This window comes from Eimeria tenella, genomic scaffold (genome assembly GCF_000499545.2).
Source record: "Eimeria tenella Houghton genomic scaffold, Eth_scaff73, whole genome shotgun sequence".
NCBI lineage: Eukaryota > Apicomplexa > Conoidasida > Eucoccidiorida > Eimeriidae > Eimeria > Eimeria tenella.
Window position 1 is genome coordinate 100,682 of NW_013543445.1, and position 13,987 is coordinate 114,668.

The 13,987-nt window shown below is 47.3% G+C and overlaps 2 protein-coding genes across 2 annotated transcripts; both read left to right on the top strand.

Moving 5' to 3' along the window:
* Positions 1-2,462: 2,462 nt before the first annotated feature.
* On the top strand, positions 2,463-3,061 carry ETH_00013990 (roadblock/LC7 domain-containing protein, putative; the record flags this gene model as incomplete). The annotated part of the gene is made up of 2 exons (XM_013378102.1): positions 2,463-2,556; positions 2,991-3,061. 2 exons carry the CDS (start codon positions 2,463-2,465, stop codon positions 3,059-3,061), a joined length of 165 nt encoding a protein of 54 aa, XP_013233556.1.
* Positions 3,062-5,328: 2,267 nt separating this feature from the next.
* On the top strand, positions 5,329-10,355 carry ETH_00013995 (armadillo/beta-catenin-like repeat protein, putative; the record flags this gene model as incomplete). The annotated part of the gene is made up of 7 exons (XM_013378103.1): positions 5,329-5,446; positions 5,754-5,920; positions 7,621-7,688; positions 8,092-8,169; positions 9,157-9,226; positions 10,013-10,118; positions 10,321-10,355. The coding sequence occupies 7 exons, from the start codon at positions 5,329-5,331 to the stop codon at positions 10,353-10,355; spliced, it is 642 nt and encodes a 213-aa protein (XP_013233557.1).
* Positions 10,356-13,987: the final 3,632 nt, after the last annotated feature.

A 13,987-nucleotide genomic window follows, 5' to 3' on the forward strand; every position in this document is an offset into this window, starting at 1 on the left:
TAGAGAAAACGGCTCCAACACAGTGCCCACAAAGATTCCATAAATACACTCCTGCTTGAAGTATCATCGTATTATTCCTAGATTAGACGCCAACACAGTGCCTTCTGCTTTATCGGAGTGCGATTCCCTTACGTCCTGCTGACGAGCCTCACATTTTCTCAAGATAAATCAGTTGCACGGAACACATTTTTTTGGTATTTCTCTCTACTAATCCGCAGTTCCAGCCGCTGTTATTTTTTCAGCCTACACATTCTTAAAATCAGGGCTACCCTATATGGGGTTGCACAATTCGTCCTGAGCCCTGCAGTAGCGGGCCGCTTTGCTACTGAGGCATTTTCGTATTGCGTGAATAGTCCAATTGGGATCAGCAGTGCCCTCTCTTCTTGTACCATCTGCTGAAGACCATCAGGCTGTTTTCCCACTGATCTGTGAACCCCTTTCTCATCGAGCAATCGCAGACTATTCAAGATGCAAAGATTCGCTGTTCCCCTAACCCCTGCAAAGAACGATTTTCGTTTGATGTCAGGGCACGCTATCGCGCATTCTCGGGAACCTGGGAAGTAGTGACGCTTAAACACGAATAGCCAAACTGTAGTTTTTCCATTTTTCTCTGCTGCCGAGTATCTTGTGAAGTCACTGTGTGCTTTCTCATTTTACGCACATATCGAAACATCATTTTTCAAACTTTTTGCTGAAAGGACAAATGGGCCCTTCTCTGGCACGAAAAGGATACTTGCAGTATCCATTTCGTACCAATGAACGATTTTTAATGCAGTTGAGGATTTTTCCGCTTAAAGAGCTAGTTGTGCAGTTTCTTGGCTTCTGTTAATTTGCATCTAAGCGAGAGCAGCTCAGAGGTCTCACTGAACTGGCAACGATGATAAGTCTCCGGCTTTATCCTACTGCCATTACCAACCTTTTGGAGACATGCTGCGCAGAGCTGGAGTCGGAATTAATTACTGCTTAGGCCGGATTAGGTGCTTTCAACCCTAGTAGTAACGTGCATGCGATGGTAACCACCAGAAGGGTACGAACTACAGTCCCTAGTCGTCAAGTTCAGGGCGAGCTGGGCCCAAATTCGTGGGCCGGTTGGCCAGCTGAAGTATTGCCGCAGGGAGTCAATTCACTATTAGTGGCTGTCTTACGTGATATGGCCTTGTTTGCTGTTGACGCACTTGGTCCGAATCATTAAACTACCACAGTAGCAAGGGGCATTTTCCAAGCAAGTGAAAAGCCAGTGCTTCCTTTTATAAGGAATGTTCAAAAGTTGTTGTGCATCGAAACTCCTTCCAGGCAGTGTATGGTACCAATATCTGTCTCTACCCTGCACCTGGCACCAGCATTATTGGGGCTTTTTCTGTACTGTCGCGTGGCGAGTAGGATGTCAACATGCAGCACGAGCTCCACACCCACAGGCGCGTTAGCTGTCCGCGTCAAGCCAAACTGAATAATTTGCAAAGAATTTCACGATTTTAAGCTGCGGCGGAGCTGCGAAGCTTCGCCGCAGCTTAAAATCGTGACATTCTTCGGGTATGAGTTCAGTTTCGTTAACTGCAGAGGTGGATCGATGGACCTTTTGGAAATAGCCCCAAATCACAACTTTGGATGGTTTTCTGCCCAGCATTACAGTTGCGTAATATTATGGCCCCATTTAGCAGCACCCAATACCTCAGAGTCCTGCGCTACTGCAGGATTTCAGGGTGATGCACAAGGCGTCTCTGGGGCAGCAGAGCATGTTGGGCGGCTACTCTCGGAGAACGTAGGTTAACGAGACACAAGGCAACTTAGAACCCCTTTCAGAGAGAAGATATTGTGAGCCAAACACAACTTATAAACTGAAAGCTTGCTTATTTTATTAAGTGTCGGCGATGTCTAATTTACTTCATGGAAGCCCCCAAGCGCGTCACTCTATGTTATCCTTCCATGAGCTGCTTGATATAGTGCAAAGAGCTGCACCCAAGACTCGATAGGTCCGAGGATATTTCTGCATACTTCTGGGCTAGCTAGGCTTTCTCGCCGAATATTTCTGGGTGCAGGGTTCAAGGGACGCAATTATCACCGGAGGCCCTCTACAGAGACACCTCGCCGTATACGCTCCAGCGCATAGCTACAAAAAACGTAGATCCGTGCATTCTCTTGCAAATTCCCATTGAATATAGGCCGGAGCTATGCATTTTCTGTAGTTTCTTTCGAAAACTAGCCGCCAAGAGTCCACAGAGTTTAAGTAGGTGCAGGGCATTAAGGATGGCGCCTGTATTGTGGAGGCAAAATGCCTAAAGTGATGTCTTAGCAGCTGTTTCTTCAATTAAGTTGATCCCTTCACCACTTTTTGTTGTACATGCTCCAGTTGGTACATCTTGGCGGACAGTGTCGCTCCAGGCGACGTGAGTGCACTCTAGGGGAGGTGAAAGCCAATCAGCGAACGGCAAAAGCCCTAACCTCCTCCAAGTACTCAATTCGCAATGTCAGGATCTCAGAATGAAGTAGATGAGGTGCTGCGGTCGTGGTTGGCGAATAACCCTTCCGTGGTTGGCTACGTTGTGGTGAACTCGGATGGTGAGTGAAAAGCACCCAGTTTTATTTAACTGAAGAAACATTGGAATTCAAAAGCTCAGCAACCCAAGTAAATGCCATTCCAAGCACAACATAGGTAAAAGGGCACCTGCCATTTTTTAGAATCCATTCATAAGCCTCTGTGTAGAAACGAAGTCACACTGATGAACCCCAAATCGCGAGTCCACAGGGATTATTCGTTCCCGTTCCCTCCAGCGCACACATAGTGTACGCACACTCATTCTTGTAGAAGGAGAAGTAAAGGTTAAAACTATTATAAAATCAACATTTGACCAGGGAATTGCATAGACAAGGCACACCCTCTGTTATGATGAGCTTTGGCTCGTCTTCCCCTGCAATGTTTCCTGGTCACCAACGCAGGCTATATATCTCCTGTGTACAATTTGAGTTGAGATGGTTCCATTTTCTGCATGTAGGCATCCCCATTAGGCACCATGATAAGCTATCTCGGGAGCGCTCGCTTCATTATGCTGCTCAGTTGACGTGAGCCACAAATGCACACACAAACAGCCACAAAAAAAGGAAATTCACAGATTACCATGAATGTAACCAGCTTCCAACGGGTTTTTGTGCTGATTTCCTTTGTATTTATACAGTGTCACTATTGTGACCCACTCTGTGTGTGCAGTGTATTTTGTGCCAAGGCGAAGCAGTACATGCGAGAGCTGTTCCCCAGTGACGTAAGGCAATTCGCAAATCCATGAAATCGAGGACGATTAGTACATTTCCCTTATGTTCACATCACAATTTTCTGCCTATCTCCCTGGCCCCGGAAAACTTTTTTAAACAGTCAGCCTTCATTGCAAAATTGTCAAGCCTTAGCCCCTAAAGTGAGGACGAAAGAGAATTGCTACGTACTTCGTATCATGCGCATCCTCGTCCGTTGTGTGTGAAGGGGGAACTCACAACAGTACGCCTTCGCACAAAAGAAGGCTTTGAGATAATCACCTGCCAGATCGCCTCTGGTTACTCGTTAATCGCCATTCAAAATTGCACCGATAAACCTTATGACTTGAGCGATATCGCTCAGCAAGCTGCACCTGAGGGGCAAGACACGTGATCTTACGCCTGAGGCGATGACAACTCCTTACGTTGTCTGTTTCAAAGTTTGACATCAGACATGTCTTTGTTTCATAGGTCGCAGGTTACCTGTGAACTAAACAATTGTCGAGTTCCTCAGCTGAATGAATGCCTAACTATGCTTCTTCCCATTCCCAATGTAGACTTCCAGCGAGCGTTCCTTTATTCTCAGTTTCAAAGCGTCGTAATGCCACTGGTTGAAAAGCGTAGACGCCAAAAATTCCAGTACAAGGAGGAAGTGGTAGGCACCATGAAATAGTTTCTATTAGCGCTCCGGATACTTCGTGCTACTGATCGTGCTAACTGGATTTTAGGCTGTATTAATCGTCAGAAAAGCTGCCAATAGGCACTTCCGGTCATCCTGAAATCTTCGAAAATTCGGTCAATGAGAACACTTGTTTTGAGAAACATCCACAATGCCACGGACTTCGCGCGCATTTTCATTAGCTTTCCGCGTTGAGATTACGCCTAGAAGTCCCAAAGTGCTGTGAACCTAGATATAGAACTAATACTGGCACAAATCTGATGCTTGAACAAGAGAGAGCCTCCAGCCAGGAAAGGGTAATGTGAGCTAGCAGGAAAGTCAGGTTCCAGTGGAAGAGGACATGACCCCCGGGACAAACTTACCGTTCAAGCAGCCTATCAATGTAGATTTAATGTGAATTGAAAATGGCCGAGAGAAAACAAAGGCTATGGCACGTCATTCTTGGATATTTTTTTCAACTGAGCGCACAACATCAAGAGAGAAACGCGCTGTCCTTGAAAGAGACTAGGGCTCTCACACTTGTACGAAGCTGGCAGATCACAGCCTTTCCCATGTTCGGTTAAATAGATTGCATGATTTCCCCTAGACAAGCAAAATATATCCATAGGCAAGGACAATTTCAGCAACGCTTTCGTCACGGAGATGACTGCTATGGAAGCGACAGTAGCCAGCCCATGCGTTTGAAGCTTGGATCCAACTGCACAAATTCTTCCACTTGCTCACAGTCTAGCTGAAATACATCATTCCAAGTGACACAAGTGACAAATTTTTGCATTTTTAACCTATTTTTTCTGTGGAGATTGTCCTAAATTAACTGGAATCAGGGGAAAGAGCACAATACCCTCCATCACAGCTCCCAGGAGGCCTGGGGTCACCGTAGTTGCAACACAGTCAGTTACACACGCCTCGACACCAGATCTATCTATTAAATCTCATTTTATATGCTCAGAGCCGATTTTATCCTCATGACGGCTGGCCACATGACATAGATTCGATTACGGTTTACACGTCCGGGATTAGGGGGCTGAGCACTCCACCTGTTACTGTTGGCAGCTGCTTTTTCGAGCTGCCTTTAGGAGAGCACAGACATTCAAATAGTGGAAACGCATAAATTGGCGATATACGAGCTCAACTCGAGTTCTGCTGACGCCAAAGCAGTCCTGTTACGAGGAGAAAGCAGCACGTACGCCAGCTGTTGCTGTGCTGCAGATGCCAGTCCATTTCTTCTTGCTGACTTTAGTAGATTCTGCTCAGAACCTTTGATGATGCACATATTAGCTCTCTCCTGAGGACATCGTGCTCCTCCATAGTGCTGCTTTCGGTTGCATCATCCCCATACTTCAAATGCAACGCCCCAAAGGAGGTCCGATTAGCGTTGTGTGAGCTTCTCGCTTTGCGATACGCGTAGAATGAGCCGCACTCTTAACCAGGTCTTTGAGGAGTTCCAGAGGGCGAGGTCCCACTTCGTGCAGACTTTAGCTGACCTAACTCAAAGGCCACAGAATATTGATGGCTTGCGCGCCGCCGGTAAAGTAGACTGACAGCAGCAGTTTTAACGCACTGGAATGCACATGAGCCCTTTATATCCCATCAAGCCTTGGAAGCTTACTGCGTCAGTATATTGAATTACACATGAGTTCCATATGTCCTGATGAGTGTTTAAACCCTACCACCCCAAGCGTCGCCCTTAAGTTGTTTTAGTAAACATGGAAATCTCCTCGACAATTGCTAGCATTAGAATCGTTGAAACCGCAGGAGGGGAGGCGTTTACCGCCTAGCATTTTTCATTACCTCACGAGAACTTATCTCTGTACTTCTTCCTGGGATCGTTTAGGTGCATTGAGGCTTCTCCGACCACTCTTGCTAGACTCTGTCCCAGGAATTCAGCAGACAGCAGCAGTTGCAGTTGGACGGCTCGCCGGACATAGCGAAGAGGCAGCAAGGGAATGCGTTAATGAGGAAATACTACCGCATCTTGTTGCCTCAGTTGCGGAGCAGAACGTAGGCCTTTCATGCGTTTGAAGTATGATTCCGTGGACGCGAATTGGTGGAGTTTTTCCAATCCCTTTCGCCTTTTGAGCATTCCAAGAAAACGAACTTGAAGAAATTCGTAGCGCTCGAACACTAAACTTAGCCCGCGCAACAAGACATTCTAACTTAGTTGGAAACACTCTACAATATTCACAGTGCTTTTCTGACCGGTTCAGCAGCACGCAACGATGGCGCAGCAGGAACCCAGAAATTGCCGAGGTTCTAGCAACATATATTCGTTTTTTTGCAGAGGTTCTACAGGAGGTCTGCTGCCTTTGTCATGCGATCAATTGCCAAGCACTCTGCTGAGCTGGCACAGGTAATTCCTGCCCGGGATCGTATTGTTGCATTTTTAAGGTTGTAGCAGACGAAAGCCAATGTTGTATAGATGAACATGAGCATCTTGACTCCATTCTGACGGAGCATGCTTTTGCTTTGGCTTTCCTAGTTCGCTCATTAGCACTCATAGGCACCCGCATGTCCGCGTACAAACTGTTGAACGTTAATGCTGGCTTATTAGGTCCTGGACATTTTTCCCGTTCATGCGCGTATGCTTCTCGCTAAGATTTGTATTGTCCGATGCATGTAGGCAGTGGTGGAAAGTGGTGCTCTGGCAGCATTGTCGCAGTGTCTGGAAGCCTTCGACCCCCAAGTGAAAGACGCTGCTGCGTCTGCAATAGGCATGATACCCTGAAACACTGTCGAGCCCCTACCGTCTGCGGTTTGCCCTGTGCGGACTCTGGAACATTGCCGCGCACACCTGCCGTGTTCATAACGGTTCAGATTGTGTTTTGCTCTCCCTTTTTTGTGTTCTTGCGACTCTTGCTTCACCAGGATGCATTGCTCGCCACTCGGAATCACTGGCTTCCTCGGTAGTTGCTGCAGGTGCCGTTCCGCTACTTGTACTATGTATCCAAGAGCCTGAAACAAACATCAAACGAAGCGCAGCTGCAGCTCTAGGTGACATAGCAAAACATTCACAGGAACTCGCACAGGTAGGTGCAAAACTAGCAACTCTAATCCGTCAAAACCGTCAAATGAATGCACGGAAAAGAGGCGGCAGTAGGAGAGATCAGTCTAAGAATTATATTGCCGCTGTGTTGTGACTGCATTAGGTTGTCTGCGACGCTGGCGCAGTGCCTTTGCTGTCAAAGCAACTGGGTAGTACTGATGCCGTCGTCCGTCGACAGGTAGGCCCTTGAAAAAGGCTTGGTTCTGCATCATTTGTGCTCACCTCGACTTGTCATCTGCAAAATTTGACTGCCAACGGTGATTCTGTGTGCTGCCACGAGCTTAAGCCATCGATGCGCTTGAATGTCCTGAGGGCCTTCATAACATAAATTATATATGTGAGTTTGCCTGCAATCCCCTTTCGCTTTTTCGTTATGCCTACCGCATGGGGTTTGGGATTCGAACAGTGTATAAAGTGCTTATTGTCGAGAGTCTGGGAATGGCAATGTCCAATTTTCCAGATGCATTTCTGGGGAATATTCTTGCAGATTTGTTGGTGTCTCTCGCGCATCGCCACCCACTCCGTGGATTTTGCTGAGGTTCGGTCGGGGACTCGTGACCAACACCAACGAACAGAGCAGTAGCTACTGTAGTCTTCCCCTTGAAATTATTTTCATGTAAGTTTTTCACCGCTATCACCATTATCTGTGCTACTGTAGGCTGTTGTCGAAGCGGAGGCGATGCCAAAAACACTGCATTGCTTGAAGGATCCCGATGACCTTGTCCGGTATGTCGCCCTTAATACCTTGAAAATTTAACGCCTCTGCAAAGTTTGACACCATCAACGGCGTCAGTCTGTTTGTAACAAACCATGCAGTGCAGCTGGTCAGTATGCTATGTCTCTTCAGTATGTTCTGGATAATTTATGTGATGTTCCTGTGTCTTTTCCATCTTCTCAAATTGTAGGAGGAACGCGGCCACATGTGTGAGGGAGATAGTAAAGCACACACCTCAACTGGCGGTCTTTGCTGCAAATGCAGGTCATAATAACAAATTTTAACCGCAAAAAAAGAACACGGTAGATGCCGAAACCATGGGGAGTAGCTTCAGGAATAGGAAAAACAGCACTTCGAGCGTCATGTATTAGTTACCGTGCAGTTAGCCGTGAACGTCTATAACATTCCATTCAGGAAACTCCTGTCTTTGCTCATTGTAGGCGCTATTGCAGCATTGGTGGATTTGATTCAGGAAACAACGGGGCCAACTCGGTGCGTCATCCATCCATATCCGCTTCATGTCCTTTATTACTCGGCCATTAATACGTTAATGCTAAAGAAGAAACTTTTCATGAAGTTGATTCGTGAGCTCCACAAACGCTGCTGCATTAAGCCCTCCTAGTGTTTGCTTCTGCGGCTCAGGGTTGCTGGAATACTTGCAATCGGCTATATAGGGGCCTTCACAGAAACCTTGGCCCTGGCGATCATCGTGCAGAAAGGTACATTGTCTCACTTTTATCACCTTTCCAGTACCAGATCCTAGTACCCTAATGAATTATCTACCTTCCTCTAATAAACATGCCGGCTGCTCTGTTTGCTTCTCACGTTGACTAGCAGCCGCACAATCTATCAGCAGAGCTCACAGCCCTTAACGCGTGTACTCTTCAATGATTCGCGAGTGCCGACCTCCCAGGCATTCCTCCTCTTAAGAACGCTCTGCAGACGGAAACTGAAGACCACGCGAAAGCAGCTGCAGCCTGGTGCGTAGCAATGACACTACAATTTTAGAAGCAGTGAAAGCCATTAATGCGAGAGCAAAACCTCCAGTATGCGCAGTGGATGAGGTAAAAGATTCATTCGGCTGTCCTTGTTAGCTGCCGAGTTAGTCAGTACCGTTTTGGACAAAAAGCATGCAGACATTAGCTACCGAGCAAGTGGAGAAGTGCCGCCTATGACGGCATTTCTCATCGATCAGAAACCAAAAAGGAGGAACCATCGCTCCTTTTGCTCATGCTTTTTCAGGGCGGTGGGGCAGCTGGGTCGTCACTCACCAGACCACGCGATGGCTATTGCAGAAGCAGATATACTGAGGCTGTAAGAATACGGTTTGGAACACTGTGTCGGGAATGAGAAACTTTCAACCGACTCCCTAAGGAGAAGCACACATACACAACCAGCAAGCTCGCCGTGTTGCTGCCTTTGTAGCCTGGTTTGTTCGTCGTTTTCCCAATACTTCTATGCTCATCCTGCTTTCTGCAGATTGATGTCAGACTTTCTTTCTCCAGAATCTTCGGACGAGTTGAAGGCAAAGGCAAAGAGAGCTCTTAAAGTGAAAAGAAACCGTGTATTGGCCCTGCCTTTTGCTAGTCAACTGACAGAATTCTCCCCGAATGATAGCTCGGTTGCTGCCGCAGAGCCAATACGCCATGACGAATTGTTCCCTTACTTATTTCCTTCCTTGTCCGTGCAGAACATTATTCAGATGTGCACTCATCTGGTTGCACTAGAGCCCTTGCTTAACGAGGCGCCTCCCTCTATTCTCAAGTATGCCAGCTGTGCCTATCATTTCTCGTTCTGTAATCTTTGGCGCTGCCTTGCCGCTGTCCTACATTTTGCCCACCGTATAGCTGAATCAACGACTAGCTTTCCAATTTCCTTGGCATGCGCAGAATACCTCCGGTCAGCGTTTAGCGCGAATCTTGAGATTTCACAATAGTAACAAGTGGATTACTGCTGCGCGTCCTTTCGCTGTGTGTGTGTGGATGGTTGGCCGCTCCGGGCTTGCCTACTTGCGTTGCTGAAAGCATCAACAGCAATACTTCTCCTTGCTAGTGTGCTACATCTGCAGATGCATTGTTCAACAGTTTGCGAAGGTATTGCCTAATGATCCAAAGGCGCGTAGGGCTTTCGTGCAAACAGGCTCACTGGAGACGCTATTGGTGAGGAAATAATTCGAAGGGGTTCGCTGCGAAAGTCGAAAAATTCAAAGGTTGGCACTCTAAAGAAGGTTTTCATATTTCCTCCAACAGCTGAACTGAGCAAACGAGCACCTTGTGCCGATCACGCGCCTCCTGAATTTCGGCGTATGTAGGACGTTATGTGTGTAATTTTTTAGAAAATCCGCGAGACTGAGGCTGCTTCTGAAGTGCTAGATTCTATCCAAAGTGTCTGTAACCTATACCCACCTGAAGTCGTCAATTACTACTCACCAGGCTATTCAGGTGAGCCTTGTCATTTCGAAAGACTGCGACAACAATCCTTGGAAGTTAGGTAAGCTGGTAGTATGGGACATCCTTGGGTTCTGTTTATGTCGGTGAATTTTGTGTATCTGCTTACTTTTTGGCCTTCACCCATTTCTGTTTAACTATGCTTGCAAGACATGTGTGCGTTCGTCAATGAATTTAATGTACGTACTTTTCTCAGCAATTTTGATTGAGAAGATAGACGCCCAAGCATGAAGGTTCGCTGGCTTATGAGGAAGCAGCGTGAATAGTACGACCAAGGCCACATGCAACGGACGTGGACGCACAGGACTGTTTCTTTGCACAGCTGAGATGCGTGATTCCGCTAGCGCTTTTGAACTGCAGCAGTAGTAGAATCCGATTTTTCTAGCATGGCGTTCGTGCTTCCATCAGAAGCTGCTGTTGCTTTCCAGTTTTCCACAAACTAATGGACGAACGGCGGCGCGCTGCGCTCCACAGCCGAATTCGGCAACAGGCAGGAAATGCGCACCATCATAAATATGCAACGCATTGATAAGCGAGATGCGCATCTTTGCATGCACAGTGCATCAAGCTTCCAGAAGAGGCATGGTCTATCTAGAAGGCCTTCAGGGAGGCCCCAGAATTAATGGATAGTCGTGCACAAGACCTTTGTGTACATCATATTGTCTCATCACCATACAAAATAGGGAACAGGAAAATCAAGTGAAGCACCTACATTACGTGCCTCATTTATAACTCACGCTGCGCATCAGAACATCTTTGTATTGTGAACAAACAGCTTTATGGCGTAAAAGAGATGTGCCTGCAATCGTTGTCTCGAGCAGCCGAAAGCTCTAGGGAGACGTGGGACTCCGCTACATTTACTTCAGTTCCTTTGCTGCCTTAAGGCAACATAGGCTGGATGTCTTGATGCCGGGTATGACAAACCATGTGCGAAGACGCCAAATAGCTATGTAGGTTTCCCTGTGTCAGGGAAGCAGCAGACGCAGCCAGCATGATGTAGTCATGCAACAGACTATGGGCTACCCTCTGCATTCTATCAATAGAGCGCTCGAAATTCACCGCAAGGGATATCCATGCACGGCAGGTTGGAATCGTCTAAGGTTAAGACATCTGGGTTAACTGGCATGGAAGGTAAGCTAATACGCTAGAGTGGGCCACACTACAGCGAGCCACACAAGTTGGAACACCAGTGCGCCGTGGAGGCGTAGAACACCGTAAATTTTACCCACACAGCGCTGCGTGCAAAGAGCGGGAAGTGCAGATGTATAATGAAAGGCCTAATGCCCTATGTTTTGGCAGTCTAGGACGATTATGGAGTAGCCTCTCCTATTATAGAAAGCACAGTAGACGAGCTAGAGTACTGCATAAAAAAGAGTCCACCGGGCAAAGGTCGCCTGGCGGCATATGATGATGATTTAGCAGGCGTCCTGCATGGGAAAATGCCAAAGAGAAGAGCATGGTACCGTGCAGTGGGGGTAGCAGTAGTTCGGATCGTAGCAACGTCGCTAATACTGTACTTACTGAACTTCTTCAGAAGACCGATAAAATGGAGCATAATTGCAGCTAGTTAGCGTAGAGCCATTGAGCAGAGCCCGTTTGTCGGCAATTCCTGAGCAGAAGGCATCTCAATGCATTGTTGAGAACTCAGGGGCGTAAGTTGTGACACTCTTGGAAACCCGGTCGCAACAAAGCGTAAATTAGACGGTGGTTGCTGTCGTGATAACGTGCTTCCGACGCTGTTTGCAACAAATTATCTCTTGAGTACAATGCTTTCGCGACCTAACGCGCGAAGCACGCATATGCCGAGTAGCAACATCGTAGAGTAACGAGTAAGCAGACAGTGATGCAACACTAGGCACACCGATGATATAAGGAGTGGGCGTGAGACCGAAAGTGTTTATGCTGGGTGCCCGGAACCAGATGATAGCTTCACAGGATGGAATTGTATTGTTGGACCCGCTTTCTAATACGCGGACCAGCAATCCATCTGCAGCAAGTGCAAACTGAACGCTAGGCGAAATGCGGATTCATTGGACATTCCTGCTGCCTCCCTATTGCGTCTAAGTGTTCTTTTCTGCCTAAAGAAGAACAGGAGAGTGTAAACACCAATGACCTAATTTGAAAAAATCGCTCCAGGCATACACCAAAGAGGCGCAGCATGATGAAAGCCACCCGGCGAGGACGGCCACAAAGTCTAGCGGTTGCAAGAAGGCAAACTGAGTGAGAAGGCACGAGCTATGCCGCCAATGCAGAAATAAACATGTTGGGAAGTGTCCGCTTGTCCCCCTATGCGTTTAAGCTCGCATCTTGGAACTTGCGTCACGATGATATTACTATGGGAGAAATTTCAACCAGCATGCCGCAGCGGCTCCTGTACTGCAGGATAGATAAAAGTATTCGAGGTCAATGTTGCTCTCATCTAGGCGTCTGTGAGGTACTGTATTATTTTCCACTTTTAATGTGATAAGGAACACGGATGTTTGCTGTTCTCATGCTGCTGCGAGAACCCTCTATGCCTCTGGCTTTCTAATGCTTCTTAGAATTGCAGATTGATTATAGGCGGCTCCAGAACAATGCAGTGGGAGGGATGATCAGAACGTTCTATCCGGATGTGAAGGCCCTTAGATGTTTGTGCGAAAGCGTCCTGAATAAAAAGTCTAAAGGGCTGTGGTGAACAAGGGGATGGAAAGGTGGTATACTATGGCTACTAATTACTGGATGGAGACAATAATTACATGACGTGTAGCCCTCAGGGATACTGCGTCCGAACTGCTGCACGTAAGACACTCCCATACCACCGGAAATTTGCATCTGGCAGTGGCCACGTAGCATGAAGCTAATTGAAGGAAACGCTGAATGGCAATATGAATTTCAGCAGACAGAAACTACGACGGACCTGCTAACGTACCGTCACGCGGTTCGATCGAGCAACAGGCACCCCAACGCAAGAGTTTGTAGTGCGCACACGATGCACTGGGCAGCGTAAGATTACCGTGGTCCAGCGTCTTTATCACGTGATAGAGACTGCACCCTAGAACGCTAGTCCTTGCACTGCATGCACTGTCTCTGAGCAGCCAAGCACTATCACGCGGAACATTCCTGAATTCACCATATACTCTCTAGAGCAACACTTCTACGGCGTTCGTCTTCATAGGTTGTATTTTGCAATGTTACAAAACACGTCGTCACTATGGTGTTCTTGCAGAGATCGTTACCGGCCTTGGAAAGATCGTTAACGGCAATACCAGTCCAAGTCCCATGGTAGAAATACTGGTTGAGTTTCGCGTTGTTTGATTTTTCGCAATGCTTGCATCGATACTTCAGACTTAGCAATATGCACGTACGTTGTTTCAGACTTCAGCGGGGTCCAGTCATGCCAGTTGCACGCCGTGTTGCCATACTATGGACAAGAGAACTCTAATGAGCATCGTCTACCAGCCTGGCGACGCTCTACTCCATATAAAGCCTCAGAAGCGCATTGTACTTGCAGTGGTCCCCATTGACGCTCATGCGCGAAATATTGTTGCATGCGCGGGCCTGCGAAGGCGGACAGCCGCATGCCTTCACGAAACGCAGGTGTATGTACTCACTATTTGCGTTATTTCGATTATGAATGCAACGAAAAAGAATTTGCAGTCCGGTTTCATGCACGAAAGGAGCAAACTATGACATGCGGTTACTCAGAACCAATAACGACCAAATAGCCAGACCTCCCGTCGTAAATAATCACAGGATCAACTCTAGAACCGTTGCCCCCAGCTCGCGGGCTTTAGCAATGTAGAATGGACATCACCATTACTCGCATACAGTTAGAAAGCATGAGGTGTGCACTACTTCTGGTTCCTAACGTTATGTTCTTTGCG